This window comes from Spermophilus citellus, assembly GCF_964194105.1.
Source record: "Spermophilus citellus genome assembly, chromosome: 12".
Lineage (NCBI taxonomy): Eukaryota > Metazoa > Chordata > Mammalia > Rodentia > Sciuridae > Spermophilus > Spermophilus citellus.
In genome coordinates this window covers 4,564,079-4,582,898 of record NC_138198.1, presented here as the reverse complement: position 1 = coordinate 4,582,898, position 18,820 = coordinate 4,564,079, and the positions used below count along the sequence as shown (strand labels likewise).

General features: G+C 38.0%; 1 protein-coding gene across 1 annotated transcript in view; it reads left to right on the top strand.

Moving 5' to 3' along the window:
• Window positions 1-18,820, top strand: part of SPIN1 (spindlin 1) — a 69,450-nt gene that overhangs the window by 30,115 nt on the left and 20,515 nt on the right. The window contains 1 exon segment of the mRNA XM_081263511.1: window positions 11,200-11,248. Coding sequence (XP_081119637.1) covers window positions 11,223-11,248 — 26 coding nt within the window. The 5' untranslated portion in view covers window positions 11,200-11,222.

The window sequence follows — 18,820 nt, the reverse complement described above, 5'->3', positions numbered from 1 at the left end:
TTCATTATGTCCTACCAGGAAGATGGGCCATGCCAATCTAAACTTCCTGAAATCCCAGCATTCACTCTTTTCTACCAGCCAAATGCATTATGATAGTTCCTCACTAACTACATTTGGGTCTTGGGATTATCCTAGACTTTGTCTTAATGGAACAATTGCCTTGTTTTTGCCCTTCTACTTTGTCCTATGCTAGGAATTCAGGTCTTAGGAATCAAAATTCATTTTTTTTGGGGGGGAACGTGCATTTTTAGTTAAAAGATTTAAATTTTAGGTTGTATTTTAATGGCTCACTAGGCATTTTGCTGCTTTGATTGCTCTAGTAATTAACTATTTCACTATTTTACAGAGCACTTGTGATTCCTCACATTTTTGCTGAGCTTATAAAAGAGACACTTGGATGGTGGATTAACAAGAAAACTGACATTTTGTGGAAACTTTCCAATTGGAGAATATTGAATTTTCACCCTAGTCTAGCAGCTCTGCTGCTCACATAAATACAGATGAATGAAGACCCCATTCGGAAAGACACCTGGCCAGCGGTCCAGAGCTGATGCAGGTAAGCATTGCAGCTCTGCGCATATTCTAGTATAATACACTTTTAAAGACAGATATGAAATCGAGGAGTACTTTCACATAATACCTAGTGGTTTGCTGCTCTTGAAGCATGGTGATTTCCAGTATTTTATACACATACACATGTGAAAAACCAGCTTTAGTTTCTTGACAGGAAGGGATTTCACTAAATGTGTGTTTAGGATTACATTAAAACCTAGGAGATATTGTTCAAAGAAGGTGATGAGGCCTTAGATGAGCATTGTATTTAATGAAGTTAGGATTTTGAGCAGATTTAAAAAGAAAGCTTTTAGTGTGCTTATTTGAAGAAAGTATACTGGTATGAAAATGAAATGAATATTTAATAGTAATTATCAATTTTTGTGGCACAGAGCTAGTACAACAGAAGTTTGGATCTTGCTTGTTTTTTTTTTTTTTTTTTTTTGGACCTGAGATTGAACCCAGGGGTGCTGAGCCACTGAGCCACATCCCCAGCCCTTTTTTGTATTTTATTTAGAGGCAGGGTGCCCATGATTTGTTTAGGGCCTTCCTGAGTTGCTGAGGCTGGCTTTGAATTTGTGATCCTCCTGTCTCAGCCTCCTGAGCCTCTTGGATTACAGATGTGAGTCACCATCCCTGGCCTTGCTTGGTTTTCACTCCCCCCCCCACCCCGCCCCGCGCCAAACAAAAAAAAAAATTGTGTAGAACTATGCTATAAATTAGGTGAATTATACTTTCTTCAGCTGACTTTTTGTATCTCTGCTGATCACATATAGTCTTAGAAAACTGAGCTGACTTCCCAACCTGCTGCCTCCAGGTGTGTTATTTTAATTCTACAACCTTGAAGACTGGTCTGCTTTTTAACTCAATTTTCTGGTATGTCTGTTAACCTCATAAGACTGAGAACTAGCTTGACTGGGATTTAGATTTTTAAGTACCCTTATTACCTTTTTTAATTTTAGCTCCCCTTTTAAAAGCTAAAATAGATTTCAGTGTTCAATATAGTTTTGAAATATTTATTTAGAATACTGGTGGTGCTGTAGATTGAACCCAGGATTGCTCTACCACTGAGCTACATCCCTAATTTTTTTTTAGGCAGGGTATCCCTAAGTTGCTAAGGCTGTCCTGGGACACAGGATCATCACCTTAGCTCTCCCAGCTACTGGGATCACAGGCATGTGCCACATGCCTGACCATCTGAGAACTTTGAGTCCCAGTTTTCTGTATAGACACTGATGTGATGTGTTCAAGTTTTCTTAGCCTTAGGTTTTCTCATCTAAAATATGAGGCTGTTACTATAGCTGTTTAGGTTAAGAACTAAATGAGATATTGTGTGTCAAGTGTTTCCCTAGGTGCCTGGCACATTTAGTAATAGTAGTAGTATTGATCATTACTGTTTAGAATAAAATATTTTTATTTCATTAAGTGAAAAAAATTGCTCTCAGGATTTTATTGGCCAGTAAGTATAACCTCCCAGTTCTCTATTATTTGAAATAATGACTTATTTCCCATAGTTCTTTTACATATACCATTCCAAAATCTAACTTTTCTCTTAGGTGGAAGGCTGGCTGATCATAGTGATGTGTAGATGTGTATAGTAGTAGAAGTGATTTGATTGTTTTTCTTTTTAAATAAAGTGGGAAGTTAATCCTAATAAGTATTTTCCAGTAATCCTAATAATTATTTTTCAGTATTTCCTATAGCATAGGGCCAAAGAGTTTCTATTTGACCCATTAAGATATTTTATCATGAGAGAGCATGAATGGGGTTATTTCTTCTTTTTTCACTGTGAGGTTAAGGAGATAAAGTGTATGTGGGAAGGGAACAAAGTGCTTACCCCTCACTCTATATATAGTCAGTATAACACAGCATCTCTGGTCACTAGCATGTGGAATGGTGGGGTTTCTCTCTACCAGCAACCAAGCAGTTTTGCAGCAGATACCAGCTGAGTATCCTCCACTTAATTCAGTTTTGATAGATACTATCTGAATATTGTGTCAGAACTGGCTATAAATTTGCTTTTCCCTGATCCCATTTGCTAGAGTAGCTCATAGAACTCAGGAAAATGCTTAAGTTTACTTGTTTACTATGAGAGATATTAACAAAGGAAACAGATGAGCTAGATGCATGCACTATCAAGGGTGCACCACCCTACCAACACCTCCAGGTGTTAGTTGGGAGGCTTTCCTAAACACACTCCTGTTTAGTCCTCAGTGTTTTCAGTGGCTAGCTCCCATTCTGAAGCTAGGGACCCCCCCCCAGCCACTAGGCATCTCCTTAAACATAAAAAAGACACATTAAGTGATCCCTGTTCTAGGAGTTATGTATCTGGAGGTAGCTGGCGGAGACCAGATAGGTATTTCAAAATGGCATAGTACTATACTGTTTCAAAAAGAGTGTTGACCTCTTGATCAGTATTATTGATAATATTCTTGACACAGAAATGCTATGCTGCTTTTAAATCCCTCTATCAATTACTGATAATGGCCATGTGCAAAAAGATTCATCCTAAAAGAGGCTAATTCATCTCAAATAACATTCCGTAATTAGTATGGTGACCCTTATGACCTTCCGCAGGCCCCAACTAAAAGGCTTGTAACAAAATGCAGAAGGTATTGCATAGGTAACATTTTTCTCATTGGTTTTTACATTTTAAAATTTGCAAATAAATATATACAAAGTTCTTTTGATCTTCCAATATTAAATGTTTTGTATTGGCTTCTGGTGAGTAATTTGGCTCTTTAACATAACTTCCTCTTATACTAACCCCCTAGTAGTAGTTTTGATTATGTAAATGTTGAATATTGAGCCAAGTAATGCATTGTAATTTCTTTTTTTTGGTACAACCTTCCCCTCCCCCCTTGGGATTTTGATTGCTTTTCTTTTCCTTTTTTAATTTTCTTTTCTTTTTTTTTTTTAAAGAGAGAGTGAGAGAGGAGAGAGAGAGAGAGAGAGAGAGAGAGAGAGAGAGAGAGAGAATTTTTAATATTTATTTTTTAGTTCTCGGCGGACACAACATCTTTGCTGGTATGTGGTGCTGAGGATCGAACCCGGGCCACACGCATACCAGGCGAGCGCGCTGCCGCTTGAGCCACATCCCCAGCCCCCTTTTTTTAATTTTCTATGTATGATTTCCTGCACAGTCAAAGGTGATGATTCATTTGTGTTTTTTAGAACCTTTTTCATTTTTGCGGTGGTTGCGTGGAGGTTGTACTGGGGGTTGAACTCGGGGCCTCTGGACCACTGAGCCACATCCCCAGCCCTATTTTGTATTTTATTTAGAGACAGGGTCTCACTGAATTGCTTAGAACATCACTTGTGCTGAGGCTGACTTTAAACTCTTGATCTTCCTGCCACAGCCTCCTGAACTGCTGGGATTGCAGGTGTACACTGCCATACCAGGCCCTTTTATTCTTTTAGGTTTTTTTTTTTTTTTTTTTTCCCCCCGTAGACCTGATGTGGAATTGCCAAATTAGGAATTTTCTTCTTCTTTTTTTAGTTGTAGGTGGACGCAGTACCTTTCTTGTGGTGCTGAGGATCGAACTCAGTGCCTCATGCATGCTAGCTAGCTGAGTGCTGTACTCTGAGCCACCACCCAGCCTCAGAAATTTTTTTCTTTTATGCTGAAATCTCATTGTTTCCTAGATGCTGTGTTTTCCCTTTTTTGATGTGTATTCTTTCTGGGCACAAAGCATGTTTATCTTAAGAAGTGTCAAGAGTAGACAGTGAATGAATAGATTGTTAAAAGTTACGAATGGCATTTGTGGTGATTCATTCATATTTTCTGCTATTGTATGTGTTTGAAATTGTCTATAGTAACATTTTTCAAAAATGCTCTTAGAATATTAGTTTTTGAGACTTCACATTGGCATTGTCTTTCTTCAGTTGTTATGCTCAATACTTTGGGTAAAAGTCTGGGTTGGAAGTACTTTTCAGTTAGAATCTTCAAAGCGTTGCTGTATTGTCTTTGGGGTTCTATTTGTTTTTTTTCTGAAAGTTGGGTGTCATTTTTATTTCTTATCATTTGTATGTGTATAGTTAATATTTTCCTGTTCTGGAAACTTAGAAAATTTCCCTTTTATGTGTTGTGAAACTTATGGTAATGTATGTAAGTGTTGTTTCAGGTTCTCAGTCTGTAGATTCATACTATAATTGTGGAATTTTGTTTCTTTTATCTTCTAATTTTTTTCTCTTTGGGATACATGCTGTGTGGATGTCAGATCTTTTAGGTTGATTCTTTTTTCCTTTTCCGTTCATTTCATCTTATTCTTTCTAAGAGTGGTTATTGACTTTTATTTTCCAACCTTTTTCTTTTAATCTCAATCATCATTTTAAATACGTAAGAGCTCTTTTTAAATTTTCATACTTTTTTTTCATAGATGTATATAGCTTACATTTTTTTGTGGCTATAAATTATATTTTTAAAGTCTTTCTGGAATAAGCTGTACTATTTAATAGTTTCTTAGTTTGTCTTGCTTTTAGCTTTTGGTTTTGGCCTGGAGATTTTCCCTAAGTCTTTTATGGTCTTATACTGACTGATCCTCTAGCAAGCCACTAAGTTGTTGGGTGGGAAGCTGTGTGGGAGTGGTGACCCTTGTGGCTTGGTAGGCTTCACTTAAATTATTGGGGAGTTCATGGGTCTGTATTTATGGGTGTTTTGTATAGAGATGGAATTTCAGATTTTCTACTTTTCAGATTTCCTGATTTCTCCCTTAAAATTTCAGTCATACTCCTGTAACACTTTTTTAAAACTGTACCCATGACCTGCCTGTCACACAAAGCTGAGCTTATATATAGTAAATTGACTGAAAACAGGAGGGAGCGTGTGGTCTTGACTTTTAAAAAAGGAATAGTGGTCGCAGGGAAGATTGAGTCATAGGTTTGAAATTGTCAGGGTTGGTGTGGATGGGGATTGGTTAGAATTTCTAGTCTGAATGAGTTGCTGAATTAGGCATTGGTCTCTATCATTGGAACATCTGAGTCTATACAAAGTTCAATTAAACAGTTTTGTCTTATTTTGGAGCATGCACGTGAATGAGCCTCTGTTAAAACAGTTTCAGGTGTATGTTGTTTCTGATGTGCCTAATTGTTTAGTACAGTTCAATTCTTTTTTTGTGGTACTGAGGATCGAACCCAGGGCGTCACACATGCTACCTGAGTCCTCTATCAATGAGCTATATCTCCAGCCACAGTTTAACTTTTTGACTAATAGAATAGCTAGCTCATCTTGTAAATCATGGTTCTGTTTCTTCATTCTGCAGATGGATATAAGGACGCTACCTAATAAAAGGAGTTTTTTCCCCTGAAAGCCAGTGATTCTTAGGTAGACGATAGAATGCCATTTTTTAGTGACAGACTCATACCAGTACCCAGTTAGTATATATGTGCTTTCTACTCTTCCATTACTTGTTTTCCTTCTTAAACAATTTGTATTGGTGTTTACTCCTAAGCAATATATGGAGATCTTCTGCATTACTTTTTACAACTGAACAACACCCCATTGTATGGAGGTCCCATATTTATTCAGTAACCACTAATACTGAACATTTGGGGTTTCTGCTCTCTGCTATTGCAAATAGTAGCTGCGGTGAATAGCATTGTCCATATGTCTTGCCAGTGTGTCACTGGATAAATTTCTGGAGGTAGAATTTTAAAAAATTTCCCCATTTCATTTGTTTATTTTTATGTGGTACAAAAGGTCAAACCCTGTGCCTCATACGTGCTAGGCAAGTGCTTTGCCACTGAGCTACTTCCCCAGCATGGAGGTAGAATTGAGTCAAAAAGTGTCCATATAATTTTTTTATACTCACCAGAATCCCTTCTATGGAGTCTGTAGCAATTTGCATTTCTCCTAGCAATATGGAAACATTTCTTTCATTCTGTGGCAGATGTTATCAGATATTGGATGTTTGTCTTATGGGTAAGAAATGGTGTTTTAATGCTGTTTCGTGTGCTGAATAACTTGTAAGGGCCTGTTTGGCTTTCCTTTTTCTCTTCTCTTTTTATGCTATTGTTATTATTCTGTTGTCTGTGAATGGGTGATTTACCATCATCTTTTTGAGTCAGGTACATAAAAAGATTTCTTCCCTGAATCTCTTGCTCCCATCTATATGGATGGCCATATCAAACATATCATGCCGAAACCTCTCCTCTGTACTTGGAGGTTGAATTTTTCCCGCTCCTGGGATTCTATATGTTTATGTTCTTTTGTCTTTTTAAACTGAAGCCTATCTTCCAGTAACTAACAAAGAAAATAATAATATGTTAGATGGAAATTTTAGTCCTGTGTGTGGAAATGTCTCCGGGGTTCAAAATAATTTTGCCTCAAGTTTGAAAGTACCACTTACTCTTTTTATTCTTCTTTTTTTTAATGTTACCTTTTTTCTTTTTTTTATTATTAGTTGTTCAAAACATTACAAAGCTCTTGACATATCATATTTCATACATTTGATTCAAGCAGATTATGAACTCCCATTTTTACCCTGTGTACATATTGCAGATCTTTTTATTCTAATATAATGTTGATGACAGAAAAGTAAGTGTAGAGTAATGCTTTTTTGAAAAAAAATTTTTAAATAGTTTGATTGTATAGAGGACCTACGATGATGCCTCATTTCTAAAGAATTTTACTAGCAGTTTTTAGTTCACAGCAAAATGGAGTGGAAAGTACGGAGAGTTCCTGTATCTCCTTTGCCCTCACAGGTATAGGCTTCCCATCAACATTGTATTCACAGTGACCCATTTATGATAATTTATGAACTGATATTTAACATCCACAGTTCACAGGCTTACATTCGACTTCACTTTTTTTTTTGGTACTCAGGATTGAACCCAGGGGCGCTTAAGTATTGAGCCACATCTGCAGCCCTTTTTATATTTTCTTTAGAGACTGGATTTGCTGAATTGCTTAGGGCCTTGCTGATTTGCTGTGGCTGGTTTTGAACTCATGAACCTCTTGCCTCAGCCTCTCAGCCTCTTGGGTTGCTGGGATTACAGGTGAGCGTCACCCTACCTGGCTAGGCTTTGCTCTAGTGAATGTATATTCTATGGGTTTGGACACATGTTGTACCATCATTGTAGTATTGTATAGAGCAGTTTCACTGACCTAAAAACCTTGGGCCCCCATTAACTTCTCCTCGTTAACCTCTGGCAACTCTGACTGAATGGTTAATTGGTAACAGAGATTGAACCCAAGGCCACAGAGCCACATCCCCAGTCCTTTTTATTTTTTATTTTGAGACAGGCTCTTGCTAAGTGGCTGAGGCAGATTTGAACTTGCCATCCTCCTGCACCACTGGGATTACAGGCATGTGCTACTGCACCTGGCTATAATACTTCTTCTTTCTCTTTTCTTTTCTTTTTTTTAAATCAAATGTTTTCTTTTAGTCTGAGATTTGTCTTCTCACTGTATTATCAGTGTCATATGTAGAGAATTTTCTTTCTTTTTGGGGGTTAACAGGGGCTGAACCCAGGGGTGCTTAACCACTGAGCCATATCTCCAGCCTACAGCCCTTTTTATTTTGAGACAGGATCTCATTAAGTTGCTGAGGCTGACCTCGAATTTGCGCCCTCTGCCTCAGCCTCCCAAGTTGCTAGAGTTACAGGCGTGCACTGTCATACCAAGCAAGAATTTTCAATTTTGGGGCTGGGGATATGGCTCAAGCGGTAGCGCGCTCGCCTGGCATGCGTGCAGCCCGGGTTCGATCCTCAGCACCACATACCAACAAAGATGTTGTGTCCGCCGAAAACTAAAAATAAATATTAAAAATTCTCTCTCTCTCCTCTCTCACTCTCTAAAAAAAAAAAAAAAATTTTTTTTCAATTTTAATGAAGTCCAACTTCTAACTTATTTTATATATACATTGTATCTTTAGTGTTGTATCTAAAAAGTTACCTGGTACTGTACCTCTTTATCTAGATTTTTCTTCCATTATGTTCTAGGCATTTATCATTTTGTATTGGGTCTGTGATCCGTTTGTACTTAATTTTTTGTGAAGGGTCTGTATCTGTCTAGATTCCCCCCACCCCCCAGTTTCCATCTCTCTATACTACCCATCTATTCTTGTGTGTTGAATACTTTTTTAAAAAATTAGAATATTCTGAATTCCTATGGTCATTTCTCAAATCTTTTAGTAACTCTGTGCACCAGAGCTGCAAACATCACATGCGCTTTATAATCCTCTTCCCTCTTAGGGGGCAGGATGTCTGAACCAGATATTCAGTCTTGTGGAAGTAAAAATTAGAGAAAATGAGGGTACCCTTCCAAGAGTGCTCCCTCTTCTCCAGAGTCTTTTGCTTGTGTCCCTACTGACCCTCCAGCAATGCCAGTTACAGTTTAGGTCTCCTGCTGTAGCACTGCTTCCTATGGAGATATCTGATTAGATTAAGGTATACTCTTTGGTATTTGCCTGTCTTTCCTTTCAGTTTTAGGGGCAGTTGTTTGCTGTGACTTTGATTTTCTGGCTAATCTAAGAAGAGTCGTTTTCTTTTGCTTTTTTTAAATTTAGTTCTGTTTGTTACTTGATTTTCAGGACAGATTAAACTCCTTTTGTGCCAAACCAGAAACCACAAGTTGTCTTTTTTTTTTTTTTTAATTTTAATTTTTCAAGATTTTTATTTTACTTTTTTTTAAGAGAGAGTGAGAGAGGGAGAGAGAGAGAATTTTAATATTTATTTTTCAGTTCTCGGCGGACACAACATCTTTGTTGGTATGTGGTGCTGAGGATCGAACCCGAGCCGCACGCGTGCTACCGCTTGAGCCACATCCCCAGCCCCTTTATTTTACTTTTGATCTTATTATATCAGTTGGTAAAAGAGGAAAGTTGTATAGGTATAGTTACACACATGACTTTGTCTTCTGTCAGTTTTTGATTGAATTTTAGTACTCAGGGTCTATATGTATGTATGTCATAATAATCTTATGACTTTTTTGATGAACAGACCTTTTTATCATTTTGAAATATCCTTTTTGATCTCTTAGAATAGTGTTTGTCCTGAAGTTAATTTGTCAGTAATTGGCTCTTCCTTTCTAGCCTCTTAATTGGTACAATTAGACTTTTTAAAACAATTTTTAAAAATTATAGATGGACACAATGTCTTTATTTTACTTTATGTGGTGCTGAGGATTGAACACAGTGCCTCACACATGCCAAGCGAGCACTCCACCTCTGAGCCTCAACCCCGGCCCATAATTGGACTTTTTGCATTTAATGTAATTGTCTTTGTGTTTGGGCTGGAAGATACTTCTCCTGTGTATTGTCTATAGGGAAGTTGGTTTGCTCATTTTTCGGCCACCTTAAAGGTTTATTCTACTACTTTCTGCCTTACATTGTTTTTAGCAAGCAAATCTGAAATCACTTCTAGCTGTTTTCCCTACTTTATCTGAAATCTTATTCCACTTACATTGCACTTGTTGGCCGTGTGGTATTGTGCTTTATTTATTACATCTGGAAAGCTTTCTTTCATCATTTTTTTCTCCTTACTCCTTTCTCCTCTTTCTTGGAGTTTAGTTTCCTATATTGGTATTGTGGCAACGGTCTTGAGCACATGTTCTCCCCCATGGTCACATTATTGTTTTTGTGTGCCATTTTGGGTAGCATGTATTGCTGTTTATCAAGTTTGTTGATCTTTTTTATGTGCAGGGGTACTGGGGATTGAACTCCACCTCTAAGCCACATCTCCAGCCCTATTTTGTATTTTATTTAGAGATTCTCACTGAGTTGCATAGGGCCTCACTAAGTTGCTGAGGCTGGCTTTGAACACATGCTCCTCCTGCCTCAGCCTCCTGTGCTGCTAGGATTGCGAGTGTGCAGGTCTGTTTTGCTGTTAATTACATACAGTGAATTTTTCATTTCACATCATGTGTTTTGAAACACCGTGTTGATGAACATTGGGATTTTTGTTGTTTAATATTAAAGAGTGTTGAAGTTTCTTTTGGCAAGTAGATGTTGTGTATGGACTTGTAGTAATCTGTATTGTAGTCCTACTGAGACTTCTCAGAAGGGGGTCACCCTTTCTGTGTGTGTGTGTGTGTGTGTGTTTAATGAATTGTTACAAGTGTTCAAGAGATGGCTAGATGAAATTGGAATAACTTTATCCTTTTGTGATTGCTCAGAATTGTTTATGTACAAATTGTGTTTAGCTAAAGACTTAAGCTTCTTCCCCCGAATGAAGAGCTTTGGACTTCTGAGTAGTTTCCTCCTTACCACAATCTGGTCCTCATTTCGAACCACCATTCATTCCTAACTGCAGTTTGACTTTCCACTTGGCAAAACTACATTGTTCTTCCCAGCTCCCCCTTCATACACTATCATCCAGAAATTGCTCTTGGGAATGAATTCCCGGTCAGTGCAGGACTGTTGCTTTTGTTTTTCTGTTCTCAGATCCTATAGACCTTTGCTGCCTATCACCTCAGTGTTCTCTTTTCTAGCTGTTTATGACAGGAAGACAAGTTCTCTAATGCTCATTGTAGTTGTAGTTTTAGCTACAGAACTCTGACTTTGCGTTGGCTGACTTGGAGTGGAGAACTGTTGCCTTTAGTCTGCTCAGAATAAGTAAACAAAAGACTTTCTTACACATTGTCTGTAGCAGCTATTTGGATGCTAATTTTCAGTCTACTCTTCACTGATTGTATCTCACCCCTTTCAGGCCATGCTGGAGTGTCTGCAAACATGATGAAGAAGAGGACATCTCACAAGTAAGCAACTTTGAAATAGCATGTTGTTTTTAGATAGCATGTTGTAACCTCTGGTTGCCTAGCAAGTGGGAGTCGCCCACCTCACCTGATGCCTAATAAATCAGAGTCCCTTTCCTCTTATTGCACTGGCTGAAGGGTTCCAGGTTTGTCCTTGAACAGGGAAAGTCCTTTGTGTCCTGATCTTTCCTCTAGCCTACTGAACCTGATGGCAGGAAAGAGCAGTAATGATGAGAGTAACAGGGTTCCTCTCCTGGTCCTCATGTGCTGTTACACCGGGAGCTGCTTTTCACAAGAATGTGTCTTATGCTGGAGGGCTGCCCAGCTTGCTGTTTTATAACATTGTTAAATGAATTAAAAGCTTGTAGTTTAGAGAAAGCATACCCATGTTAAGAGATGCTTCAGTAGCCATGTATTTAAAATGACAGGTGTGTATTTTCAGTGCCCCAGTACTAAGCTCCTTTTTCCCCCTGCACCATGCACTGGTGACTCTGCTACTGTATCATGTAAATATCACTCCAACACCCTGTTGTGACTCAAAGTCTTCTTAGTTGTAGATTATTCAATACGTGGAAAGCCCTCCTTCACTCTACTACCACCACCTGAGGCCCTCATTGTAGCAGTTATTTCCAAATTGTTTATGCTCATTAGTTACCACCCTGTAGTGGCTGAAGAGCACGGGAAGCCTTTTGCTCATGAAAGGTCTGGATGAATCAGGATTGCCCTTCTCTAATGGTTAATACTTGAACCATCTCCCATCTCCCATTCAGATGAATGCATGATGTATAATTAAATATTAATTATAATAATATTCAGTTTAAGAAATGACCTGAAAAAGTAAAAATTTGAAGGTTAGATGAGTTTACTTGTTTCCCTGAGGTTTAATAAATAAATTGTCAATCAGATTTCATTATTTCACTCATTCCTTTATGATTTTACCACGTCAGGGCATGTGATAATTTATGTGATATGTCTGTCATTATTATGTTATTACCATAAATGGCAAGCCATTTCCTGTCTCAACTAGAAGATGATAATAAGAGAAAGATAAGTCAAATACTAGCTAATGGGGGAAAAAAGCAAGTGAAATATCAATTTGGCAAGGCCAAAATAGTTCATTCAAAACATATTTTTGCCATTTAAAAGACTGTGGGAATGTTATTGTGTATTTGTTTTAGCTATTATTACATGTGTTCAAATAATGATTTGTGATTAATATTATTAGGGTTTCTGACATTCATGTGTTTGAGCCCTTTGTTATTGCATTTGTATAAGGTAGATTCCAAATCTGATATTGTTTGTAAGAAATACTATGTACTCATTATCTCACAGGTTTGAATTCCTTAAAAGCGAAAGAAATAAACATGCCTATTAAAAACTGTAAATTCATATTCATAGCAACTAAATTAATCTCATGTTACACATTTCAGAGAACTTGATTTGGTTCTTTAACAGGTGTACTTGTTTCAAAGACTAAAACACATCACTGTGTAGCAGAAGGGAGAAATTACCAGTCCTCTTTTTTGTTCTCTGTAATTCTGAAGGATGGGTAGAGGGTACAAAAAACAAAACAAAACAAAAAAACTGAAACAAAAATCACAAATGATGGTTGTTAATGTTTTTTGAGTGAAGTGATGAGTAGGTGTGGGTGCATGGAGCTTTGGAGAGGCTGCTGTGGGGGTGAACTTCCTGGGGCTGGTCTTGGAGCCGACTGAGGTTTTCGCAGGTTCCTTAATGTGGCCAGGGCTCAGTTTACTCGTGTGTTGGACCAGAACGGTGAGGTTTGGGGCATAAATTGCTTTTTACAAATGAAAATTTTGTGGAAAGCAAATATCAAGAAGCAGAACTGCCCCCCCCCCCCTTCAGCTATGACTTGAGAGGTTGCAAGGAGTAAGTCCCCTCCTACTCTTTGGCCTGGTGACATTGGGTTCCCATTGGTCACCCCTTCTGTCACTTACTAAGCTAGTGTGGAAGGGCTGAGGAAGAACCAGGTTGTTTGAGGGAGAGTCATAGAGCTGTGCTCAGAGCAGTCACCTCTGACCCTGTCAGGTGTTAAGGAGCACTCAGGACTGAGACTAAAGTAGCTTGGGTGTGGAGGGCTTTTTGTCTGTTTCATTTCTTTATTTCATTCTTTTCACAGTGCTGTGAATTGAATCTAGGGCCTTGTACATATTAGACAAGTCCTTTATCATTGAACTACATTCCCAGCCCTTGAATTTGTTTTCTAAGTAAACAGAGATCAACCTGTGTGCTTCCTTTGGACTGGGCACCTTGCTGTGTTTGGGGACAAGTTGGTGGATGAACCTTTTTGGGCTTTCCGCAAAGTCAGAAAAGCTGCTGCGTTAAAAGTACATCTTGAACGGAAAAATACCCGTATCCAAGAATAAGTTATACTGTTGCTTTATTTTCACTTTCAAACATCAACACCCTATATTCCCTGAATTTGAATAATGGACAGTTTTCCATTTGCATGTACTATTGGAAAGGGGTATGTGTTTTTTTTTTTTTTTAAAGAGAGAGAATTTTTTTTAATATTTATTTTTCGTTATCGGCGGACACAACATCTTTTTTTTTTTTAAAGAGAGAGTGAGAGAGGAGAGAGAATTTTTAATATTTATTTTTTAGTTCTCGGCGGACACAACATCTTTGTTTGTATGTGGTGCTGAGGATCGAACCCGGGCCGCACGCATGCCAGGCGAGTGCGTACCGCTTGAGCCACATCCCCAGCCCGGGGTCTGTGTTTTACATTTAGAAAATAGAGTAGGATTAACTAATTTTTCGTAGAGATTTTTTTCCTTCCATTTTATAAGAGACAAATACTAACTACTGATAGAAAATGTCATTCAGCTCCTTTTTAATTTCTGTTGTGCTCTCACGTAGTTTTTGTAGTAACTGTAGAATAGGAACTATGAATCTTTTATTATAGATGAGGAAATTGATACCTAGGGACATTAAAGAACTTATCCAAGGTTATACATCTAATTTATGGAGCTAGGACTCAGAAGTGGGACAGTCTGATTCTAAAGCCTATGTTACCAACTACCACACCATATTTACAGAGCTGTGTGCTTTATTGTCTCATCTGGAAAATGGGTTATTTCAGTTGTGAATATGAAGACTAGATAACGCTTGGTGCAGGTGTCTAAATGCACCATGGTTGTGCTAGGCAGCTTTTTGTGTGGTGACACAAATACCTGACCCAGACAATTTAAAGGAGGAAAGTACATTCCAGTAGTGCATGTCTTTGGCTTATAGTTTCAAAGTTTTCAGCTCATGGTTGACTGGTCCATTGCTTTGGACCTGAAGTGAACAGAATGTAATAGCAGAATGGTGCCAGAAGCTCCTGGCAACCAGGAAGCAGGGGTAGGAGTAGGGGCGTGGGGGAGAGAAACAGTGAGAGAGACCATTCAGATTATAATCCATCTAATGGATTAATCCACTGATGAGGTCAGATCCTTCATGATCCAGGCCCTTCTCAAAGCTACCCCCCATGCACATTGCTCCACTGGGGACCAAGCCTTCAGTACACAAACGTTGGGAGATATTCCAGACCCAGATTATAAAGGTGATATTGACAGTCTTTAGTTTGTGAGAACAGTTAATACTTTATCACCTGCAATAACTCATATGTTATCAGAGTGCTGCTGCACAGTGTGTAGAGGGACTTACAATGACTTGAATGGAAGACTGACTTGTTTTTCTCCACCTTATTTTTATGTTGTCACCTTAAGCTGGGAATGACAGTAGCCATTATAGAACTTTTATAAAATAACAGTTACCAGCAAAGCAATTTTTTCTCTACTTGCTAGCTTGTATCTTGCAAAAAGACATTTATTTTGATTTAGCCAATTTTTTGTTGTAAAATCTGCTGGATCTCTTAAGGGAGTTACTTTTATATAATAATACTAACTAGACTGGAAAGAGCAGCAGTAATTAATTCATACATCAAAGTACGTAGTATGTGACAGGCTTTTATTGATTCATAGTAGAATTGTAATTGACAAGTGAATTTTACATGTATAATGTTTTAAAATAATGGCTACCATAAATTGCTTTTTACAATTATTAAGGTATTAAACCAAATGGATAGAAAAAAATGATTTTCAACACAGGACTTTTCTCCCTCCCCCCTCCCCCTCCCCCCTCTTTCTTCCCTTCCTTTCCCCCTCCTTCCTTCCCTTATTTGCCTTCCTGTACCACAGATTGAACTCAGGGGCACTTGACCCCAGCCCTATTTTGTATATATATATATTTTTTTTAAAAGAGACAGGATCTTACTGAGTTGCTTAGCATCTATCTGTTACTGAGGCTGGCTTTGAACTATTAATCCTCTTGCCTCAGCCTCCTGAGTGGTGGGATTACAGATGTGCACCACTACGCCTGGCAGAACTGTGTTCTTGATGACAGTCATTAAAATTTAAAACTTCAGTATTGAGCAGATGCGTAAATGTCACCTACAGTCTCAGTTTACCCTTTTGGAACATGAACACAGAAGTTGTTTTTTTATTCTAAATCAGTACTGCCCAAAGTGTGGTGTGTAGGTCACAGAAGACCTTGTCACTTGGGTGCCTGTTAGGATTTCCTAGATCCTCTACAGGCTGCCAGATGCAGAGCCTTTCTGGACTGGGAGTACAGTGGGAATCTTGCAGGAGCTCTCCAAGTGATTCAGATATAACAGGCCTGAACTGTTACTGAAAGTGGTATCTCGGTCATGTTGGAGAACTAAATTGAGTTGTGGTTGGAGATTAGGACCAAAATTATGTCAATGAAAAGTGGTTGCATTACAAACTATAGGAAAATAGCATTTTAACTAATGCATTATCAGTTCATACCTGATGATCACTTTTGATGCCTTTTCATCACTTTACTTTTTTCTGAAATCATTTGTTTTAAGAAAGAGTTTCTAGAAATTGAAAATCAATAAAAGATATTTAATTTGTGGCTTCCTCTATTTTTTTGCTTGAATTGTTTCAGTCATAACACAGTATAGCCTTTCATTAATAACGGGAATCAGGTTGTCCTAGGTTAAATGGACATATCTTGGCCTTTCTTTTATAATATTGCCCTTCATGAGGGTTGTTGTTTAAACTCTTAAGAAATGACAAGATTGAAGGACTTTTTAAAAGGCATATTGAGAGCATTTAAATCAAAGTCGCTGTATTCAAAGAAAATCACTATTTTAAATTACTACATTCAGTTGTGATTTTAAATTGAAATTATTTTCAGTTGTCCTTTACAGTTCTCTACTTGTGATTATCTTAGATTGAATGATCCAGAAGAGACTGAAAAAAAAAGTAACATATAATAAACTTTTCATTCCTTACCCAGCTTTAATAATTATTGGTATTTTAGGCTGGGGATATAGCTGAGAGGTAGAATGCTTGTCTACCATCTGCAAGGCCCTAAGTTCAATCACCAGCACCACAAAAAATAAAATACTGGCATTTTGTCAAATAAATATTCTTCATATGTCACTTGTTATTGAAGTTCTAAGCCTGTTTTTAAGTAGGTGCTAGTTGATATGCCTGCCTTATTAATATCGAGTATGGCCTAATGCTGGTAGCAGGCCTTCCCTGGCCCCCGGGGCCCAGCCCCCAGTTCCTTGTTCTGCATGTCAAAGTGGCCAGCTCACAGGGTCCTGATGCAGGCTTGCGGTTTCATGTTTATCTGCCTCAGACATATGTGCCTTTTTGGGAACATCTTGGCCTTCTCGGAGCTTCCTGATAAGGGACGGTCACGGTAACCCAAGAGTAGCAGGTGTTATTCCTCCCCTGTTTTGGCTAAATTTCCACTGCAGTTATAGAAAGTATATAAGGGAACAAACTTGGATAATAAAGCGGTACACATGCCTCCTCCTGGATGAAGAACCTTGGTGTCCTGTGAACTCTTTTAACCCCGACGTCTCTCGCCGGACCATTCGCCGGACGCGGCAGCCTAATATTTTAAAAACACCCTTGCTTGTTAGCTTTGGCTCTGAGCAGCTTGTGCATTCAAGGCCCAATCAGAAAGTTGACTCCTGATTTTTAATAAGTATTATGTCAATATTAATTACTACTCATGTTTACCGTCAGCTTTTGTTACTGGAAAGGCTTCTATATATTTCTAAGTTGGGAATAAGTGTATCTGAATTAGATATACTTTAGTTCTTTTGGAATTAATGGAATTCTAAAAGTAGACTTTGCTCTCCACCAAAAAAGGCAATGGAAATAAAAAAATATCTAATTACCCATTTGTGTACAATGTGTCAGAATGCATTCTACTAAAAAATAAGAAAATCAGTAAAAAAAATTCTAATGCCATTGAAAGTCTTTTTCTACATATTTTTATGGATAATTTTGTATAAAAACTTTGTGTTTTCTACATTTTATTTTTAATTGTCTTCTAAATTATTCTCTGCATATAATAGCTATGTAGTTATTTCATTACAGTCACAGTGTTGTGATATGCTAATGATTTAATCACTGGGGCCTATTTGAACATTTTTTTTTTTAAAGCAAATGATTTTACTTTAATGCTAAGTGTTAAAATTATTCATTTAAGGGGCTGGGGATGTGGCTCAAGCGGTAGCGTGCTCGCCTGGCGTGCGTGCGGCCCGGGTTCGATCCTGAGCACCACATACCAACAAAGATGTTGTGTCTGCCGAGAACTAAGAAAAAATAAATAAAAATTAAAAAATTCTCTCTCTCTCTCTCTGTCCCCCTCTCTCTCTCACAAAAAAAAAAAAAAAATTATTCATTTAAATGAAAATTCTTATGTGAAAAAATGTCCAACATGACTGTTCAGCTTTTTCACTGTTATGACCAAAATACCTGCCAAGAACAATTTTAAAGGAAGAAAGGTTTATTTTGGCTCATGATTTCAGAGGTTCAGTTCATGGTCACCCAACTCCATAGCTCTTGACCCAAGGTGAGCGGAACATCATGGTGGAAAATCATGTTGGAGGAGAGCAGCTCAGGACCTGGCAGCAAGGAAGTAGAGGGAACGGGGAATTTTTTTTTCTTCAGTTTCCTGTTAGCTATATCTTTACTAACATCCATTATTTTCTTTCAGTGATCTAGATGTGGACTCACTGGGACATGAATACTATAGATGGTATGACTTTGTGGTTTGTGGGTGGTATCCCCCCCAAAAACAAAACAAAACAGAACAAAAAAAATTGGATTGAACCCAGGGCCTCATGAATGTTAAGCAGGCATTGTACCATTGAGCTGTATCTCCAGCCTTAGACAGTAACACTTTCGACATACATTGTTCACTGGAAAGGCTCTGTCTCTTACATAAAGCAACAGAAAATGGTATGATCAATATCTGAAGTTTTTTTTTTGGTTTGTTTTTAAAGTCATATAGAAAAGTATTCCTATTAGCAGATCAAGACACTGAAAATATTCTAGAATGTTTGAAGTACAAGGAAAGAAGCTATATTAAAATTGTACTTAATGGCCAGGGATGTAGTTAAGTGGAAAGTGCTTTCCCAGTATTTGTGAAGCCCTGAACTGAGGGGAAGTGGGAGATATGCTGAGCTTGCAACGGGAAAAAAAAAAAAAAAACCTAAAAAACAAAAAGTCTCCCAAAAGT